Raw genomic sequence first — 21,629 nt, forward strand, 5'->3', positions numbered from 1 at the left:
AATGACATAAATACAGAGTAATGTGGGAGATATCTGCCCTTACCTGCTGCCAGTAACAGCAATGGCTCCTCTCTGCTTCCGCCTTCTCACCCCTGACCTGGAAGTTGTCTCCATCTTCAGCTTGGGTGCTTTTTATCGCTTCTTGACTGTAAATTGAGCAACAGAGATCAATACAAAGGATCCAAATCTGACTTCCAGGGATAGAGAAGGAAATCCTGGACCATATAAGGCCATGAGTGACGTCAAGAGAACACCAGGGAGTAACCCGAACCTGTAGGCGGAGCAAGTGAATTGTCATCAACAAAGGAAGCGGTCATTTTATTGTAGACAGACCTGGAAAATCCATCCCACCAGAAATTATTCCCCAGACCTCCTGATTGAATGGATGATAACTCCCTGACTCCTCCTGTGCCCATCATGGATGACTACAATCCCCACAATGCACTTGTACCCCTTTAGTTTCCTGTGTCACAGTATTACAGGGCTGTGTGTTACTCAGCTGGACTGGCAGGTAATAGCTGTGGATGATATATCGCTGGCATTGTTATATATCAGACTTATCCGTCTATTATTATATCCGCAGTAATTACATTTTAGAATGATTTACCAATAGCGAGATAAATCCAGGCTTGTCCTTCGTACAGGGCTGCAAGAGACATTACATTATATTATTCCTTTATTATATAGCATGTACAATCCTTTTTATTGAATATCTGGATTTAATATTAATATTATTTACTGGCTATCGTGTTTCGGAGACCCGTTGTGAATCAGGAATCCTCACCTTGCTGGTTGCTGATTATTGTTAGCTGCGTCACGGTTTCCTTGCCCTATTTCTTGTAAATCCCTCACTAAATCCTGGCACAGCCCCATATCGCACATGTGAACATACTTGTAGTGTAGCTACGTAGCTGCTGGAGTCCGACCTCCGGAACCCCCACAGTCACCTACTCGAGGGGCCTCGTGTTCCCCTTTTGTATGGGGCAGTGTTTGCAGGGGCCGCTGTGATGTGACACATAATCTTTGTATTTGCACTACCTATTATATTATGCTGTTATTAACTTTCCTATTTTGCAGGCAATAACTTCCATGAAGGGCTGTTCTCATATTTAGGGTATTAATGATGGAGGACAAGAGTCTTATGACTGAAAGAATATTAAATCTCACCTTGGAGATCATCTACCTACTAACTGGAGAGGCGAGTAATCTCATTTGACACCTCTCTTATCTTGTAATGGTGATGAAAGGGATTGTTAGAATATTTTACTTACCATTTGTGATGCATTCATGAACTCCTATAGAAACATACAGCTCAAAAAGATGGAACGTAAAAGGAATTTGTCAGGCTGTTTGAGATCAGTAACCTGCCAGTATGCCGCTAAGCAGCGGGGGTTTAGGTTTCCAATCATATGTGTCCTACTCGCTGCCAGAATCCTTACCAGTCAAAGGTTGAAGATCCTTGGTGTATGATGAGAAGACTTCTGAGGGAATCTGGCGTATGTACATTGCATACAGTCAATCTGAGGTCAGTACATCTTATTTCACTGTTCATGTATCCAAGTGCAGAGCATGCACAGGGAAGCGGGGTGTATTGACCTCACCTTCACGGGGTGTACCGACCCCCAGCTGGCTACTGATGTGCTTCTATTAGAGACGGACTATGAGGACCTGATGTCCTGTACAAGGACCTGTGATCACAGCCCAGCACCAGGCAGCTCGCTTGGTATTCCCAGAGAAAACTTGAATTGTCAGGTTTAGCTTTGGCACCCCGTCCTCTTTACAGATAAGGGAAGTTTATAGTCTGCGGTAAACATTATGCCTCCTGCAACCTCATCCAGAGTGACTGCTTTGGTAGTGGGTCAGTGATATCTGGGGAGGTAAATCTTTGCAATGTCTGTGATAGCTGTTGGGTGAAGGGATGAAATCCTTAGAACCATTGTCAGACTTTACACAGGTGCAAGACAATGCCTGTCCTTATGTGGGCCAAGGGTGTAGTTAGCTCATGGATGATGAAGGCATTGATGCCATTCACTTGCCCGTACATTCCCTAGAGCTGAATCCAATTGTGAACTGTCTTGTATATTATGAATCATGACATCCTTTGCCTCCGAGTAGCACCACAGATTGCCCAGGAGCTCACTGATCCCATGATCCATGTCTTGGAGGAGATCTCCCAGGACACTATTCACCGTCTTACCAGGAGCATTCCCAGACAATGTTGGGAGTGCATACAGACATTTAGGGACCATATACACTGCATTGCCTTGGTAAAATTCACACAATTGCATCTGCCCATGATTTCAGTTTTTCAGGGTGATTTGGAGTCCAGCCCTTAGTTGGTTGACAATTGTCGCTCCCATTGACCACTGAGATATCTTTTCGTTCGCGACAATTTACACAATTTATATTCATAAAGATTTGTAGATTGAATTCATTCATTGAGACCCATAATGTGAGCAGCGTATATGTAGTAATATATATTTATGCTCTTCAATCAGGATTGTACAGTAGTGAAAAAGTCATCTGGAGAGCCAGTCACCCCAAACCACTGCCCTGGTGATTCAGGAGGATGGGGCAGGTCCGGGAGCCCCACCATGGAGCCGTCATGTCACTCACTGATAGATAAGAGAGACAATAAGAAGAAGATCGTGGACCTGACCAACAAGATCATAGAGCTGTTGGCTGGAGAGGTGAGCGCTGCGGGTAATGATGGGGTATGATACAGTAACATGAGGGGCACTGGGACAGATTTACTAATACTCTCTAATAGTCTAATAATGCGCCAGTTTATCACAGTGGTTGATGCTGGACGATGAGTCGGACACATCTGTAGACTGTCTTCTGTTACTGTAAGTTTACACCACTTGTTATTTAGCTTAGTTTCTGACTAAAATTGCAGCAAATTTTCGACTCATAAGTGTCAACTCTTAAGGACACCCCTTTTCTTCTAAGCCACACACCCGCTGCCTAAAACAATTAAATTGTGTTGGGTAAGGCATGTCTACCTGTTTTCATGCAAATTATGCCAGCTACTAGATTTGCCCCAATATGTCGGGCTGATGACTGTACCATTGTGTTGTCAGGTTCCTATGAGGAGTCAGGATGTCTCCGTCTATTTCACCATGGAGGAGTGGGAGTACATAGAAGGACACAAGGATCTGTACAAGGACGTCATGATGGAGGACCACTGGCCCGTCACAACACCAGGTAAGATATAAGGGTCATCTCAATATACCTTCCTTCTAGACACTACCTATAAATCATCTATTAAATCACCACTTATATGTAATGATTTGACAGAACGTAGTAAGAGAAATCCACCAAAGAAACGTCCAAGTCTTCAGAATTACCAGGATCACAATAACCCTCTGGATTGTCAGGTAGATTGAATGGGATTCTTGCCAAATACCAAAAGCAAAAAAAAATAAAAATAGAATTTCTGAATTATTACTTCTGTGGATTTTATAGGTTGAAAGTTTAGTTGATATCAAAGTGGAAGTTATTGAAGGGATGGAAGAAACGTATGTAAGACAGGACCTGCAGTGGATAAAGAAGGAACCCCCTACAGATTCCAACATGGGTAAGTGAAAAAACCTAGAAATGGAATAAGGAAATCTATTCACCAACTTCAGTCTCTACAGCGGTTCCCCTGTTAGTACAAGCTATGGTGTCAGCCGTATTACACTTCCGCCCTGTCGTCCTATGACGTTATTTCATGTTCCCAGGCAGGAGATTCTCTCTCCATCCTCCCTGGACCTCATAAGCTTTCTGACTGACAATTGACCAATATTATATGGTCAGAGCCAAATAGCCTGTGCTCTAAGGTAGTTACCCCAGTGATAGACCTAGCCAAAAATATTTAATAGTTAAGGGTTCCCCCCACGCTGAAGTCCAGGAGCTCATGTATCCTGCATAGTCCCATAAATCATAACAGAGAGTGTTTGCCTGTAACCTGGCCTCTCTCCCAGTGGGACGGATGCCAACGTACTGCCAGCCCCTGAAGTCACGCTTCTACTCCTCTCTCTGCCATATTTGTCTGTGTTTCATAGGATGTAAGCTCTTTTGCTCACTCCTGTAGGACCAGTCTGTGCATACTCAACCATTCCCCAACCAATTCCTGATACCCAAAACCTATTTATATCAGCTTTACTGGGCACCTGATGCCTGAGCAATATAGGTTCCTAGCCTGCTTGCTCATTTGAGGGTGGTCTGCTACTGCATGGTCCATAGCTACCCATAATAGTTTGCTCAGGCTATGGGCCCCGCTGACACTACTGAGCAAGAGTGTAGTGGAGGGGGTGCTGGAGGACCGACCGGCCCATAAGGTACGTCTTCTTTTGATGACACAGAGTTGAATGTAATAGTGGAGCAGGGATCTATCAGCTCCGTACTCCATTATTGAGCCTTGGCCTCATGATGTCTGCTGCAGGGACACAACATGAGCACCAAGCCGTAGACTTCATTATAGTCCGAGCCTGCAGACAAGTCCGTGAGAGCGGGGTTAGGGGTGTATGTGTTTTTATTTTGTATGCAATGCTGGTAACTTAGGGGGCATTATGTGTGGCTACTTAAGAGGACATTAACCTATATGTATATGGGAGGGGCCACTAATCTATTGAAATGGGGGATTTTGCATTTTGCTTTAGCTGACTTTCTGAGGTCCAGCAATTTTCTTGGCCTGGACGTGCCCAGACCTCCACCACAATATGTAGTCTTTTCCTGATGTCTTCAGCAAGAAGGAGTCTGAGACTTTGGCATGTGGATAGCTCATCAATATCTGATCGTTGGGCATCTGGACCTGGGACCAAATATCTGACCCAGCTGCGCCCCGGTGCTGGAAGCTACTGTACAAGATGGGTCCGAAGGAGCTCTGCTCCTATACAAGTAACCGGTGCAGAGAATATTACGTGACTAGGAGCAGAGCTGCTTCTGCCCCAGTCCTGTGCTGTAGATTCTGGGGCTGGGACCCAGGCGGATCAGCTCATGTGGGCCCGAGTATTTGACCCATTCCCATTGGATGCTGATAGCCTGTTCTGTTGGGGCAGGAAAACCCCTTTTAATCCTCATGTTGCACACACTGTACTAATTTTGTTGTAGGATTAGGTTTGCTTTAGTTTAGTGATATTTATGGAAACATTCGCATTGACAAATGTTTCTCTCACCCCAGCAGGTGGATTGACTTTCCAGAATACTTTGGAGGGACATCTACATTTGTCACCAGATTATGAACTAGAAGATATAGACAACTTCCATATTTCCCCTGGAAATAATATCTCGGTTATTTACCCGGAGTTTCACAGCTCTCCACTGTCATCGGATCCCTTTTTCCCTGACACATTGAATCTAGCTATACCTGACACACCTCATATAGAGAATCCTGTGTTCCCCTGTCCGGAATGTGGCAAATGTTTTAGTAAAAAAGTTAAACTAGTTTCTCATCTGAAGATCCACATGGCGGAGAAACCATATTCATGTTTGGAGTGCGGTAAAAGTTTCGCTCACAAGTCGGTGCTGGTCAGACATCAAAAAATTCACTCAGGGGAGAAGCCATTTGTATGTTCTGAATGCTGGAAGTGTTTTGTACAGAAATCTGATCTGGTTTATCATCAGAGACTTCACACAGGAGAGAAGCCCTATCCGTGCCCGGACTGCGGCAAATGCTTCAGCCACAGATCGGTGCTCGTACGGCATCAAAAGATTCATACGGGGGAGAAGCCTTATGTCTGTCCTCGCTGCGGGAAGTCCTTCATACAGAAAACCCATCTGAAGAGACATCAGAAAATCCACGCTCGCGAAAAGCCGTATCTGTGCTACGATTACGGGAAAAGCTTCAGCAAAAAAGCCAGTCTCATGGCTCATCCTCAGGATCACGAGGATACCTGTCCGTTCCCTTACTGTGAATGTGAGAAGTGTTTCATCCAGAGATCTGAACTTATTTATCACCAGAGACTTCATACAGGTTAAATTCTGTTCTAGGATCTTCTTCCTCTGGGACCCAGAGACATTATTTAGATAGACATTTGCTTCCAGCTTCTTCATTTGGAAAGTGTCCTAAATACAAAGGCTTCTTCAGCACCAAACTCTGCATCCAGGATCCCTGGAATTGTGAATTGTTACAGATATAACATCAGATATAACATGGCTACGAACAGTTTACATATACCTCATGACTTAGTGGGAATGACCTGTTACAGAAGATACACAGTTCTATGTTATCTCACAGTGAAGCATCAGCGCCATATACAGACACTTAGGTCATTGGGACTACCTGAGGTCTCCGTATAACAGGCTGGTGACATCCGTCTCCCATAGGCTAATATAGCCGCCATTAAATGAATACCATACAGTGACATCCGTCACCCATAGGCTAATATAGCCGCCATTAAATGAATACCATACAGTGACATCCGTCACCCATAGGCTAATATAGCCGCCATTAAATGAATACCATACAGTGACATCCGTCTCCGATAGGCTAGTATAGCCTCCATTAAATGAATACATGTTATTACTAGACCCTACAGTATATCGAGCAGACTGAGCCCAAATTTACATACATTGGCTTCTGTCTAGTAATAGAAGCTTATATACATGTAAGTTGGAAACTTTCCTGGTGTACATGTTAAACTCATGCAAAAAGTGAGACAGGAACATGCCCTTATATCGGCAGGGGTACAACTCTCCACCCCGATGAGCTCTGCAGACTCTTCACTAGACACAAGACATAGAGTACATGGGCCTGGTACTGAATCTGTGTCCCATTCTAGTGAATGGGACAAAACTGAAATGTCAGGTACATTTGTTTATGAAAAGTGCATCGTTGCGCAGTACAGACCACTTTAACCCTTTAAGGACGCCGCCAGTTTTGGCCTTAAGGCAACTTTTTCCGTTTTTTCTTGCCAAATTTCAGCAAGCCAGTGTAGCTGTTTGACGGCTTGTATTTTGCACAGTACGTTATATTTTTCAATGACGCCTTATTGGAATGCCTATAACTTACTGACAATTTTATTAACCCTCACCTGAGACGGAAAGGGAAAAAAAAATACCAATTTTCATTTTTTTTTTTTTTAAAGTGAAAAATGTTGTTGCGTCCACCATAGAGCATAAATAACATTCTTATTCCATAGGTCAGTATGATTACAGCCATACCAATCGTATATAGTTTTCTTGGTGTCTTACTCACTTTGCACAATATGCTGCCGTGTTCTGAGAGCCATAACTTTTTTTTTTTTCCCATCATTGGAGCTGGTCGGGGCTTCCTTTTTGCAGGACGAGCTTTAATTTTTATTGTTGCCATTCTGGGGTACATATGACTTTTTGTTCACTTTTTATTACATTTTTTTTGTGTAGCAAGATGACCAAAAAAACGGCATTTCTGTTTTTTACCATTATTTTTTATGCCATTCACCATGTTTATAAATAATATGTTATCTTTATAGAACGGGTTGAAACAAATGCGCTGATACTAAACATAGTTTTTTTTTTAAATTGTTTTAAATAATAAAGAATACGGACATGTTTATAGCTGAAATTTGTGATTATTTTAACATTAACAATTTTAAACATTTAAACTTTTTTTTTTTTAGTCCTATTCAGGGACTAGATCATGGGATCTTCCAATCTCTGATAGTACATGGCTAACATGGCAGACAATCCTGATCGAGAAGTAAAGATGGCTGACCTGGGAGCCTTGATCAAGCCTGGTATGCCGTAGCAGGATATTGATTCCCTCCACGAGGGAGCCACAATAGTAGACAGCCCCTCAGATACTGTGTTAGCTACTGACTGTGGTATCTAGAGGGTTAAACACCAGCGTTTTCTTTGATCACTGGTGCCATAGCTGGGTCTCAGTTGCTTAAAGTGCCAGCGCCATGTCTGTATGGCGCTTCCTATGTGGGGTTGTTTACAGTGGAATACGGTCAAATTACATCCAAGTACATTCCATGGTGCATTTATGTCTATGGGGACTTCTGATCTGTTCCGATGATGCAGAACAGGAACTGATCTCATCCCACTCAGAGTGTCATCTGACTACATTCCACTGCAAACTCAGCCCCACGTCGGAGACACACTCTGTTGTGTGCATGGAGTCTTACCCTTGTTTGTCACCACTAGCAAAATGAACTAAAGATGGCAGCAGTCATGTGACCCCTGGTATTCACACAGCGGACTTTGACACGGATTTTGTTTCAGCTACAGAACCTGGAGCACAAGACGCTCAAGGCCAGACAATGAAGAGAAATGAGGCACAAATCCAGCTCAATTCCTCTTCACTGTGTGAATGGCCCTATAGGGTCTGCCCACTGGAAGAAAAGTTTAGTAACTGGTAGGAGCCCTGAATATAAAAAATAAAACTATCAGTAACCCTTCTACGCTGCCCCCAGACCACTTTAGTTCCTGTCACGCTCCATCCCCTCCGCTTGCTTTCTGGTTCGCTGTTCAATTGCTCAGATCTTATGCGGTCAGTCATTGCCCTCAGTGTGATTATCTACACCAACAGCACAACTGAGCGTGTGACCGCTACCGTCTAAAAATATACACATATCTATGCAAACTGGACAATCCCTTTAATGACTCTATAGATAACAAAGAATCTAACACAAAGCAAGAGGAAAAAAATCTGCCTGAAGTTTTTTAAGCCTGCAACAAAAACACCCCAAAACAACTCATCGTGAACTGGACCATGATGCACACCAAGAGCCTGCCACTGCAGCTTTGAGCCAAGGTGGACGCCGTGAGCCTGCTGCTGCTGTCCCTCGGAGCCAGGGTGGACGCCACGAACCTGCCGCTGTGCCTCTGGGCCAGGGTGGACACCGTAAGCCTGCCGCTGTGCCTCTGGGCCAGGGTGGACCATGTGGACCTGCCGCTGTGCCTCTGGGCCAGGGTGGACCATGTGGACCTGCCGCTGTGCCTCTGGGCCAGGGTGGACACCGTAAGCCTGCTGCTGTGCCTCTGGGCCAGGGTGGACGCCGTGAACCTGCCGCTGTGCCTCTGGGCCAGGGTGGACGCCGTGAACCTGCCGCTGTGCCTCTGGGCCAGGGTGGACGCCGTGAACCTGCCGCTGTGCCTCTGGGCCAGGGTGGACGCCGTGAACCTGCCGCTGTGCCTCTGGGCCAAGGTGGACGCCGTGAACCTGCCGCTGTGCCTCTGGGCCAGGGTGGACCCTGTGAACCTGCCACTGTGCCTCTGGGCCAGAGTGGACACCGTAAGCCTGCCGCTGTGCCTCTGGGCCAGGGTGGACCATGTGGACCTGCCGCTGTGCCTCTGGGCCAGGGTGGACACCGTAAGCCTGCTGCTGTGCCTCTGGGCCAGGGTGGACGCCGTGAACCTGCCGCTGTGCCTCTGGGCCAGGGTGGACGCCGTGAACCTGCCGCTGTGCCTCTGGGCCAAGGTGGACGCCGTGAACCTGCCGCTGTGCCTCTGGGCCAAGGTGGACGCCATGAACCTGCCGCTGTGCCTCTGGGCCAAGGTGGACCCTGTGAACCTGCCACTGTGCCTCTGGGCCAGAGTGGACACCGTAAGCCTGCCGCTGTGCCTCTGGGCCAGGGTGGACCCAGTGAACCTGCCACTGTGCCAGAGTGGATGCCGTGAACCTGCCACTGTGCCTCTGGGCCAGAGTGGATGCCGTGAACCTGCCACTGTGCCTCTGGGCCAGGGTGGACCCTGTGAACCTGCCGCTGTGCCTCTGGGCCAGGGTGGACGCTATGAACCTGCCGCTGTGCCTCTGGGCCAGGGTGGACCCTGTGAACCTGCCGCTGTGCCTCTGGGCCAGGGTGGACGCTGTGAACCTGCCGCTGTGCCTCTGGGCCAGGGTGGACGCTGTGAACCTGCCGCTGTGCCTCTGGGCCAGGGTGGACGCTGTGAACCTGCCGCTGTGCCTCTGGGCCAGGGTGGACGCTGTGAACCTGCCGCTGTGCCTCTGGGCCAGGGTGGACCCTGTGAACCTGCCGCTGTGCCTCTGGGCCAGGGTGGACGCTGTGAACCTGCCGCTGTGCCTCTGGGCCAGGGTGGACGCTGTGAACCTGCCGCTGTGCCTCTGGGCCAGGGTGGACGCTGTGAACCTGCCGCTGTGCCTCTGGGCCAGGGTGGACGCTGTGAACCTGCCGCTGTGCCTCTGGGCCAGGGTGGACGCCGTGAACCTGCCAACACTGGAGGATTTTGTCAGGTGGACTTGCAAGCGCTTGAACAAGCCATGATTAGAGTCTGCAGGTGCTCGATCCTGGGGCTCCCCATGAATAGGCAGAGACTCAGCTGTTCTGGTGCAGTGTTTAGAGCCAAGGCCAGGACTGGACTAAGCAGAAGGGAGATAAGAACTTCCTACAGATTTGCAATCTGCACCAAAAAAAGCTGCGTTTCTGTATTGTGGGGCCTGAAGACTTTGGATACCACAAAATTGGCCTGGCCATGAAGTGTGAAACGTGACCTAGTGTAGAGGAGACTGAACCCCAGCAATGACTCCCGCTGGCTACATAAGACGCTCTTCGCACAACTCACTACTCTGATCCAGGCCCCGCCCCTTACACTCCGGTCATGTGACCTCAGGACCACGTGACTGGTACATCCGCAAACAAACGAGTAAACTCCTCCACTACCCACAATGCCCCGCGGTGAGATCCTGCTGCCTAATCCCTGCTAATCCCCGGGTTTCCTGTCAGGCAGATGTCCGGGCTCTTTATTCCTGACCCGCGGCCTGCGAGAGGTGAGAAATGTGGGAATAATAATGCGGGGGGTATATATGATATATACTGCCTGCTGACACTGCTAGGGGGGTAGTATAACAGTGAGATACACCTAGTAATAGTGCGGGGGATATATAGCGTATATTGTGTGTATATAATATATACTGCCTGCTGACACTGCTAGGGGGGTAGTATATCAGTGAGATACACCTTGTAATAGTGCGGGAGGGGGGAGGTTATGTAGTGTGTATATGGGGTATATAGTGTGTATATAATATACACTGCCTGCTGACACTGCTAGGGGGGTAGTATAACAGTGAGATACACCTAGTAATAGAGCAGGGGATATATAGCGTATATTGTGTGTATATAATATATACTGCCTGCTGACACTGCTACGGGGGTAGTATATCAGTGAGATACACCTTGTAATAGTGCGGGAGGGGGGAGGTTATGTAGTGTGTATATGGGGTATATAGTGTGTATATAATATACACTGCCTGCTGACACTGCTAGGGGGGTAGTATAACAGTGAGATACACCTAGTAATAGTGCGGGGGATATATAGCGTATATATAGGGTATATTGTGTGTGTATATACTGCCAGCTGACACTGCTATGGAGGTAGTATAACAATGAGATACACCTAGTAATAGTGCGGGGGATATATAGGGTATATGTAATATATACTGCCTGCTGACACTGCTAGGGGGGTAGTATATCAGTGAGATACACCTTGTAATAGTGCGGGGGTGGGGGGTTATGTAGTGTATATATGGGGTATATAGTGTATATATAATATACACTGACACTGCTAGGGGGCCTATATAACTGCTACATGGCTGGGGGATATATAATTTGTAGCATATATCTGGATTATTACTGATCACTGTTATTATATGACATATCTTTATTATTATTATTATTGATCAGTGGTATTATATGACATGCCCTCGGTGTTGTTATATGGCATGTCATATAATAATACTGATCAATAATAATATTGATATGTCCTCAGGGTTATATGACATATCTGTTTTATTACTGATCAGTGTTATTATATGGCATATTATTATTGTAACTGATCACAGTGTTATTATATGGCATATCATTATTGTAACTGATCACAGTGTTATTATATGACATATCCTCAGTATTATTACCCATCAGTTTTATTGTATGATATGTCGTTTGCATTGTGATCACAGTGTTATTATATGATATACCCTCAGTATTCTTACTGATCAGTGATATTACATGGTGTGTCCTCAGTAGTCTTACTGATCAGACTGTTATTATATGACCTATCTTTAGTATTATTATTCATAGTCTTAGTACATGACTTTCCTAGTTGCAGGCTGACACATCCATCTTTGTAGCCCTCGCCTTAGCGCCGCCCTCGTAGGTATCATCTCTGTGGTACATTTATAGCATTTTGCAATAAGTACCAGTACTGAGGATCTAGTCGCGGGGTGTAAAGGGGTTTGCTAAGCTACATCAGTAATAAATAAAATCTGGGGGCCGTTAATTGAGACTCTGGACGATAATTCCTTTTGTATGTCGTCTCTTAGAGGTTGATAGACATCGGCGCTGGTCCAGACATGTGATCCTGTTTGGCTTTAGTTGTGGATCCCGCGCCTGATCCCGCAGCAGGTCACATGCTGTAGTAATATAAGTGTGGAGTATTGACAGCGTCACGGATTTTATAATCCGCTGCTTGCTCATCATTCATGTGGATTCCACAAAATATACTCCTTTGAAGTTTAGTGGAACTAATCTGCTTGTCAGACATGGGTGAAATCCCGATTTATCAAGGTTATGTGATGATGGGGGGAGGGGGTTGTAGCTCAGCTTAACACCTGTACAAGTCACATGGTAAAATGTGTTGTGTCTCTGAGCACGTAGCGCATGACCTGTGACACCCCCAATCACTGCGAGTATTAAATCTCACCATGTTATATTGTTGTTGGCATTCTGTAACCTTCTGCTCTTCTATATCCATATTTGCAGGGGGATCTTGCGCTTACATTACCCTGTAAAGTCAAGACTTTATTTTTACATACTTCAAGATGGACCAAGACAAGAGTGTCATGGCTGAGAGTATTCTGAATATCACCCTGGAGATCATCTACCTGCTGACTGGAGAGGTGAGGATTGGGGGGGGGGGGATTTATGTCACATGACTCTTATCTGTATTGCTAACACCTATAGAATCACTGGTGAGGTGGACTATGGGAAACAGGTTATGTGACCTCTCCAAGACTGGCCATACACATCAGCTCCTGACCCTTCTGTGTACATATGTATACTTAGGTTAGGGGCCTGAATGTGTTCTAGACGGAGAGGAGAGTAAGGGCAGGTTCACACCTGTGTCTGGTTCCCATTTTGACCAATCCGGCGGGTTTCCATCTTCTGCTCGAGAAACTGGGCAGTCAGTTTTCAAACCCATTCACTTGAATGAGTTTGCAAAGTGACCGCCCGTGAGCGTCTTCTGCCTCTACGCAGCAAAACCATTTTTCTTAACGAGACACAAAGTCGGACATGCAGGACTTTATGTCCGGTTAAATAAAAAGGTTATACCTCGGAGAACACAAAACGCTCATGGGCAGACACTGTCTGCTGGAAAACCTGAAAGCGGAGTCCGGGCACAGATGTGAACCCGCCCTTACAGGGTAACGTCATTTATACTGCACAGCGACCACCATAAATACATAACACCAAATTCATGATATTTTTTTTTTCTTTCCATTCCCTTCCCCCAGTAAAAAAAAACAAAAAAAACAAATCACTTTCAATATCTTGTATGCACTCCAAAACAAAAAAAACTTTACTTTCCCTCCCAAAAACAAAGCCTGTGAAGAGATATAGGGAAAAGAAAAACTAAGCCCCCGGAAAGCATAGATACTAAGATCAAGTCGTCAAGGGCTTAATGCGAGCATAACCTGCAGCTTCTTGTATAGGGCACACTGGTGAGTGAGGGATATTGAGAATAACGGCACCTGGCACTTCCATCATAAAATAGGGTGAAGGTTTCTGGGAATGATGACAGATGGCGACACTCTCACCTCTAATAATAAAACCGGACACAACTAAAGGGGTTGGGGAATCTGGGAATTATGCTATCAAAAGGACGGGGGACTGGAGAGAGAACATGATGTTCCGCACCTCCCTCTGTTAGAGAGTCACTCTTGCTTTTTGGGACATTATATGGATAGGCCCATTATCCCACATGCATGCTTGTTCCTTGGTAAATTTGGCAATCTCAGCTGTGATACTTCTAAATCTACAGGATTACACCTTGGTGAAAAAGTCATCTGGTAATCCTCACAATAGATCAGAAGGAAGGTCCAGACCCCGGAGCACCATTAAGATCCCTCCAGTTCAGTCACTGACCATTGAGAGGGAAAGTGAGAAGATCCTAGAACTGACGGAGAAGATCATAGAGCTGCTGACTGGAGAGGTGAGGAAGGCTGGGACATTATAGTTATATAAGGGATGATGTGTCTGGATGGTGACGGTATTATTGTCTCTGTAAGGTTTCACCTGGGCAGAACTTAGAAAAATCTAAAGGCCTGTATGAAGATGATATGGAGAACATCGAGCCGCCCTCATCTCCAGGTAATGTGGCAATAATACAAGATGATCTTAGAATTTAACCTCCTGTATGACATCAGGAGCATTGTTCTCCATCCCATCCTCCGCTTCCTGCATTATACCCGAGCCCACCCCTCCATTCTCCTGTGAGAAGCAGAGAAGACTAAACAGGACAGAAGTGAGAAATAAAGTATATTATAGCATTTATTATGTCACAAATGCTGAAGGCTTAGTTATACTTTAAACTCCTCCAATGTATTAAATCAGGGTGTTTGCTCCTTCCAGATGGATTATACAACAGGAGTAGACATGAAAGATCCTCCAGTCCTTACTGCTCAGATTATGCAGAAGAAGAGCAAAGTGATGCACAGGAGGATAAGGTACGTAGAACTCAGACCGCCATATTGTCATGTATCTGCGAGGTTATACTTTATCTGTTATAGTCTTATTTTGGTACATGGTCACACTTTAATGCACTCTGTTTCCCAGGGTGAAGATTCCTTTCAGATTAAAGTTGAAGTTGTAGAGGGACAACCGGAGGAGGCCAACAAAAGAGATGAAGTGCGGTGTAAGGAGGAGGAAATCCCTATAGCTATCTCCGCAGGTGCGTAATAAACCGGATACCATTGTAGATTTCTTACATGTATCCATATATTTCTAGGAGGAATAACAGAGGAACAGCACAACACCCAGTTATAAGAGTCGATGCTCCAGAAGTGTAATTTCATGGTGGCTACATGTCGGGTCCTCTTTAGATAGGCCTGGGCTGTACCATGGGGGTTACTAGTGGAGTTTGGGATCCTTTGTGATGTCTGTTATGTTTCATCCACAGCCAATGCCCACAGCGTCAGGAATTCCTCTTCAGATTGGGAAGGAGACGATAACAATGACTTGGATAATTCGCCAGGAGAAAACTGTAGTTTCCCAATTAGACATTTGGGACTTCAGGATGTGGATATAAATTATACTGTGGACATGGCCCCTGATAAATCCACGTTTCCTCCATACAGCACCGTTCACAGCGACAACATTTACACCTGTGCGGACTGCGGTAAATGCTTTATCCAGCAAGAGGCGCTATTGCTGCACCAGAGGGCTCATATGGAGGAGAAGTCCTATCCGTGCTGTCACTGTGGCAAAGGCTTCAAGAAGAAATCCAACCTTATCCAGCACCTGAAAATCCACACAGGGGAGAAACCGTTCCTGTGCTCCGACTGCGGGAAGAGTTTCACCCGTAAAGCTGACCTGATAAAACATCAGAGAATCCACACGGGGGAGAAGCCGTTCCCATGTTCTGAGTGCGGCAAATGTTTTACCCAAGTGTCTGCTCTCATAAGACATCGGAGATTCCACTCAGGTGAGAAACCCTTTCCATGTCCTGGTTGTGGGAAAAGCTTTACAGATAAACAAACTCTAACTAGACACCAGAGGACTCATATTCGGGAGAGAGGGGGCCTGCCGCTCCAGCACATGGATTTTTCTTTTTGAAGGTTTGATGCGGACTTGAAAAAATGTTTTTGTTTTTTGTTTAACCTGATAAAATCTTACTAGTATTAGTATTATATTCAGATTGGATTAATCCTAGTAATTAAACTGATGTCTGAAGCCCAAATGACTTGGATTTGCTGCAGAAATTTCCTGCCAAATCTGCGGTGACAAACCTTATCGACTTTGCCTCAGATTTCCCGGTGGCTCCCGTGATGATGTTTCTATGATTCCCATTGCTCTCTTGTTTTTTTGGCCTCAATTGATGATGTGTTGTCCCATGTGACATTACAGCGATGGAAACATCAGGACGGGGCGCCGGGGAATTAGGAACAGATTATACTGTCTTTATTACTGTGTAGACAAACCCCTAGATGGATTGGGTGAACGGCAGGACCCACGAATAGGGCGATGTAAACCAGCTGGCTACATAGTGAAGGCGTACCCGGCCTGGTCATAGACAGAGATCTCCATGACTGATCGTGCACTTCTGTACCATTGAGATCACTGCTATCACTTCTGATGTGTTTTACCAATTCTCATTGTAGTGATATCTCCTATACAGATAAGGGTAAGGTCACACCACAATGAGACTGCCTGCTCAAAGTCTGCTGTCACTTTCAGTTGCTGCAGAAACCACTCGAAATTTTGTGGCTTTTGCCTTTGGCTCGCCTGCAGATTTCCCTCTGCTGTGAGTCTGAGGAGTTGTAGCTTGTACAAGTGCTTAGATACCATCTGGACTGTCACATTTACTGCCACTTGCAGAATTGGTGCAAATTTGGCTATGGATTTCACCCCGCTCAAGTGGAAGTGCTGAAATCCAGGGTAAAATCTGCAGCATAAGTGGACAAGCCGTGGATTTAAGATCTGCCCAGCTGGTCAGATTCAGGCGGTATCTGCATCTTGTCAGCAGTAAGTAGCTAAGAGTTGGTAAAATATCATCTTCTTTGCTGGTAAATGCTTAGGATTTTCAGAGTGTGCCGGTCCCATGTGGACATGAGTGGATCAGACATCTCACTGGGTTGCCCTTTTGACCCTTCATGTCCTCATCAATGTGCAGTTTTATACACCACTAGTATAGAATTTCACCACCGATATCTCCCCACTGTCAGAAGGTCAGGCCTTACAGTCTAGTGTCATCAATGGGCTGTGGGGGAGCACGACCCCCACAGCCCAGTGAGTTGGGTCCATGAAAAAGAACCTGTGTATCCAATCTTTAATGGATGAGTCCTATTTTTTCACAAACCCAACATGGCTTATAATGTATTTTGTCTGAATACAGCCTTAGGGTGCATTCACACTGAGTAAACGCTAGCTTATTCTGAACGTAAAACACGTTCAGAATAAGCGGCGTCTAAAGCAGCTCCATTCATTTCTATGGGAGCGGGGATACGAGCGCTCCCCATAGAAATGAATGGGCTGCTTCTTTCACTCCGTGCAGTCCCATTGAAGTGAATGGGGAGTGCCGGCGTATACGGCAAGCTCTGCTCATGCCGGAGCGTACACGCCGGCACTCCCCATTCACTTCAATGGGACTGCACGGAGTGAAAGAAGCAGCCCATTCATTTCTATGGGGAGCGCTCGTATCCCCGCTCCCATAGAAATGAATGGAGCTGCTTTAGACGCCGCTTATTCTGAACGTGTTTTACGTTCAGAATAAGCTAGCGTTTACTCAGTGTGAATTCACCCATAGCCTCTGGCTGGATCAGTGGTTGGCTTCTAGCCTGAAGGATTGCTGATATAAGTCAGGACGTGGGGTCACATATTCAATCCCATTGATCCGCCAGCAGTTGTATATATACCTTCCCTCCCTTCCGAAAAAAAAAAAAAGTTGGGCATGAGCTGCAGTTTTACTGGTACTATTTTTGGGTGCATAAGACTGAGGTGAAGCTCGCGATTAGGGTTGAGGGATCGGAAAAGATTGGATTCCGATCGGCAATTGAGTAAATTTCACGATCGCCGATCAGCTGGAAAATGATTGGAAATCGGATTTTGAAATCGATCCTGAAATCTCAAGATCGGCTCAATCCTAGTCCCGATTTTTATGGGCTTCTGCTGTACTTGTTGGTGACTTTCAGTAACTGCATGCATTATTTGCTGTGCAGGTCTTGTCCACAGGGCAATGGCTGCTTCACCATATGTCGTAGTGTGGTTAAAGGAACCTGTCAGCGGCAAGTCACTCGCCAAACCATCACCAGCACCTTTACAAAGTAGCCTCAAACAGGGACATCACTAGACACCCCCCCCCCCCCTCTGCGAAATCTTGTGCAGCTAGAAAGTGTGCACTGTGGTGAATTGTGTAAGTGCCGTAATCCAGGAGAGGGTCCTAGTAACGTCCCTGACGCCCCTGGGAGTGGAGACTTTTTCTCCTTGACTCCTCCTCCCTGACTTTATAAAACTAATCTGCATATTGAATACGTTTTTTCCTCCACATTGAGGCAGCACCGGGCTAGAAGAAGGGGATCGGCCTGAACCTTTGCAGCCACTTTGTTAGGTGCAGGTCTGGTGTGACCGGTTCCTGTATCCATATGTTGTAATGTTGGCTTCATATAGGAGAAAGTAATGACCATGTGTAGATTAGATTTCCTCGGTTTTATTGCGGCTTCTGTCTACTGAAGTTCTCTTTTAGTGTTGAGAAGTTATATGTCGTGTTTTTCCATGTCATTGGCGCAGACAATTCAGTGTCAATGAAACTTCAGACCTTTTATGTTTTTCTGATATTTAGTGGTACGAATTTGAATGTGTGTGACGGTTACGTTCTCATTGGTCGCCACACGGTGGCGCAGTGGTTAGCATTGTAGTCTTGCAACGTTGGAGTCCTGGGTTTGAATCCCGCCAGGAACAACATCTGCAAGGAGTTTGTATGTTCTCCCCGTGTTTGCGTGGATTTCCTCCCATTCTATATAGACATACTGATAGGGAAAAAAAAGAAGAGCAGAGCGTCCATAGCCTAGTTCACGATAGACGTGTGTCTGTAGTCTAGCACATGAGGTAAGCAACCGTAGCATAGCTTACTAGAGAACAGCTCACCAGCCTCGCTCACCAGATGATATTTTTCTAAATTTACTTGCAATAATTTTACAGGGAAATGTTTCAAATATGTAATTTCAATGAAAACTGAAATATTTTGAGCTTTTGTATATATTTTTATTTCTTATTTATTAAAGTCCTTCCATGTCTACTACTAATGTTGGTTTGACTCTTTCCTTTACGTAAAACCTCTTTGTGACAAGAACTTCAGTGCAACTTTCAATGCAATTTTTGGGCTCAATTTTTTTTTTTTTTTTTTTGCCCATTTTAAATTTTAATTTATTTTGTTTGGGGTTTTAGATTTATTTTTTTTTTTTTATGTGGCTTCGTTATTCATACATTTTTTTTTTTTTTGTTTGTTTGTTTGAGTGTTTTTTCCAGTTCTTGAGATTTGGGGAAATACCATTAAAAGCGGCACAAGATGTGTTTGGAAATTAAACGTCAGGGACTAAAAAAATAAGACTAGCGAAGGAAAACATTACACAAAAATAATGCAGTTTGTAGTTTTAAGATTTCAGTATTGGTTTTAAAGGGATTTTCCATCTAGATGACATTCTCTTTCTGTCCTTAAAGTAGAAGGCCGTGACCTGCAACTTTGTAATAAACCTGAATTTAAAAAAAAGCTCCTCTGATCACAATACCTCCAGGTATTAACAGCATTGCATAAATGAATAGTACAGGTAAATATAAGAAACTTTGTAATATATCTTATTGCAGAAATTTGTTTTCTTTTCCACTTTACTTTCTATGTTCGTCTATGAAGACAAGAGATATGAGCTGATAGAAAGCGCACTCAAGTAAATGCTGCTGCTGCACTCTGCTACTGTGCGCTCTGTTAGTACCGCTAGGTTTGTAGATAAGAGGCTACCAGTGCACAGAATGGAGGGCAATAATTCAATAACCTCCTCCACACCTCCCTTCTGTGTAGAGCTCAGTGTATGAGACTCAATACAGAGATGACTCTTATGTAAACAAGCAGCCAGATTGAAGATAAGGAGCAGGAGAAGTTTAATAAGTGGAGACGGGGACAGATTTCTTTAATAAGATATATTACAAAGTTTCTTATATTTACATGTACTATTCATTTATGACAAGTGGTTTATAACCTGAGGGCCGATTTAAGCTGACATGTTCATCAGGGGGAAAAAAAAACAAACTAAAACCAGTATTTTTATTATTTATTTTTTTCCAAAAAAAGGTAAAAAGCTAAAAGGGTTGGTAGAGAAACCTGATGCTGTGGTGCTGGAGACTACTGCTGTCTATGGATCAGCTATACGTATCATATATTACTATGTACTGGGGATTAAGTCTACAATTTTCTTTTTCTATGTATCACTCACTTCTTTTTATATTATTCTCAGCAGATGGACATCACATCAGGAACTCCATGGAAGACCCATTTATGTTACTTCCAGATCCTAAGACAGAAGAGAACCCCGTCTCAGAAAAAAATCCAGGCGAAAATCCTGGTTTTACAAATAGTCTTCCTGTCCTTCAAGACGCAGATACGAATAGCGATCCTCCTTATTGTAAGGACAACCCTCCTGGCCAATCCGATTTTGCTTTCTGTAGTACGGCACCTAAAAGTGACAGAATCTTCCCCTGTTTGGATTGTGACAAGTTTTTCACTCAGCACGCCAAACTCCTGGTACATCAGAGAAGCCACACAGGCGAAAAACCTTTCTCATGTTCCTTCTGCGGGAAAAGCTTTACAGAGAAATCCAATCTCATCCAGCATGAGCGAATCCACTCGGGCGAGAAACGTTTCATCTGCTCCGAATGCAGCAAAGGCTTCACGCGGAAAGCTGACCTGATAAAACACTTGCGAATCCACACCGGAGAGAAACCTTTCCAGTGTCTGGAGTGCGGGAAATGCTTCACCCAGAATTCTGCTCTCCTAAGACATAAGAGGTTTCACACGGGGGAGAAACCTTTCCAATGTACAGAATGTGGGAAATGCTTCACACACAAACCTGATCTGAATAAGCATCAGAAAATCCATGAGCGCAACAGACTGGAACACGAGATCCTGTCATCAAATGTGCCCATCATGTGGCAGATGAATAAGTATTGTGTGTGAATGAGAGCAATAAGCCAAAAAGTCATGGGTAGGTTGAAGTGTGCAGAGAACTTTTCCGGAAAAATTATTCGCTGTAGCGGCAATTCCAAATCTTACAGGATTTGTTGTTGATTTCCATGTGGAAAAAAAAAACAAAAAAAAAACACTCTACTTGTCTTCTCTGGAGCTCCATAACAAAGCGTCTCTGTACAATGATGTGTCGTCCTATATGAGATGGACAGGGGGGCGGACAAGTATAGTAGGGAGGGGGTGGGGCACTTTACATGTTACTCGCATGACCAAGTCTACTAATCCTTTAAGCAGTAAGAATAGGACCATTGTCTGAAGGATCAGCCAGACAGTCCAGGATAATCCAGAACAGCAGATGGTTTCTAGATCATCAAATCTTCCTCAAACTTGTGCTTTAGAAGGAGGACACATTTATTTAGGTTCAGTTTACACTGCCCCTTTAAGATCTACATGCAGTTGTGAGTAGCCATGTTCCACCTCCCTAATACGGTGCTTATACCGTCTAGTCTAACATTTCACCTCTTATTTGTGAATGTGTCTAAAACACTGGATAAACGTGGCACGAGGCGCGTCAGACATGAAAAAACAATCGCAAAATCACTTGTGTAAGTTGAAGCGTCTCAAAGTTCTTTCCATTTAAAAGTGACACATGTCGTGTTTTAAAAACAAGGCCTGTTCCTTAACGCACTTTTGGGCCCGGTCCTGATGAGGTTAAGAGCTGTGTAAACCCGGCCTGTCAAGGACGAATCCTG

General features: G+C 44.9%; 2 protein-coding genes across 2 annotated transcripts; both read left to right on the forward strand.

Annotated features, from left to right (window-relative positions):
- The first annotated feature begins 264 nt into the window (after window positions 1–264).
- LOC142183088 (uncharacterized) lies at window positions 265–20,869 on the forward strand. Its single transcript, XM_075257999.1, is given in 13 exon segments — window positions 265–511; window positions 1,078–1,198; window positions 2,499–2,690; window positions 3,084–3,207; window positions 3,301–3,380; window positions 3,469–3,580; window positions 5,168–5,721; window positions 14,231–14,297; window positions 14,559–14,653; window positions 14,763–14,877; window positions 15,106–15,630; window positions 20,153–20,698; window positions 20,701–20,869. Coding segments are annotated over 12 exon segments (2,553 nt in total). The 5' UTR covers window positions 265–511; window positions 1,078–1,120; the 3' UTR covers window positions 20,766–20,869.
- Window positions 10,612–14,182, forward strand: LOC142183085 (gastrula zinc finger protein XlCGF53.1-like). The gene is made up of 3 exons (XM_075257996.1): window positions 10,612–10,699; window positions 12,690–12,826; window positions 13,969–14,182. The coding sequence occupies exons 2-3, from the start codon at window positions 12,749–12,751 to the stop codon at window positions 14,161–14,163; spliced, it is 273 nt and encodes a 90-aa protein (XP_075114097.1). The 5' UTR covers window positions 10,612–10,699; window positions 12,690–12,748; the 3' UTR covers window positions 14,164–14,182.
- Window positions 20,870–21,629: the final 760 nt, after the last annotated feature.

Source organism: Leptodactylus fuscus, chromosome 10, assembly GCF_031893055.1.
Source record: "Leptodactylus fuscus isolate aLepFus1 chromosome 10, aLepFus1.hap2, whole genome shotgun sequence".
Classification (NCBI taxonomy): Eukaryota; Metazoa; Chordata; class Amphibia; order Anura; family Leptodactylidae; genus Leptodactylus; species Leptodactylus fuscus.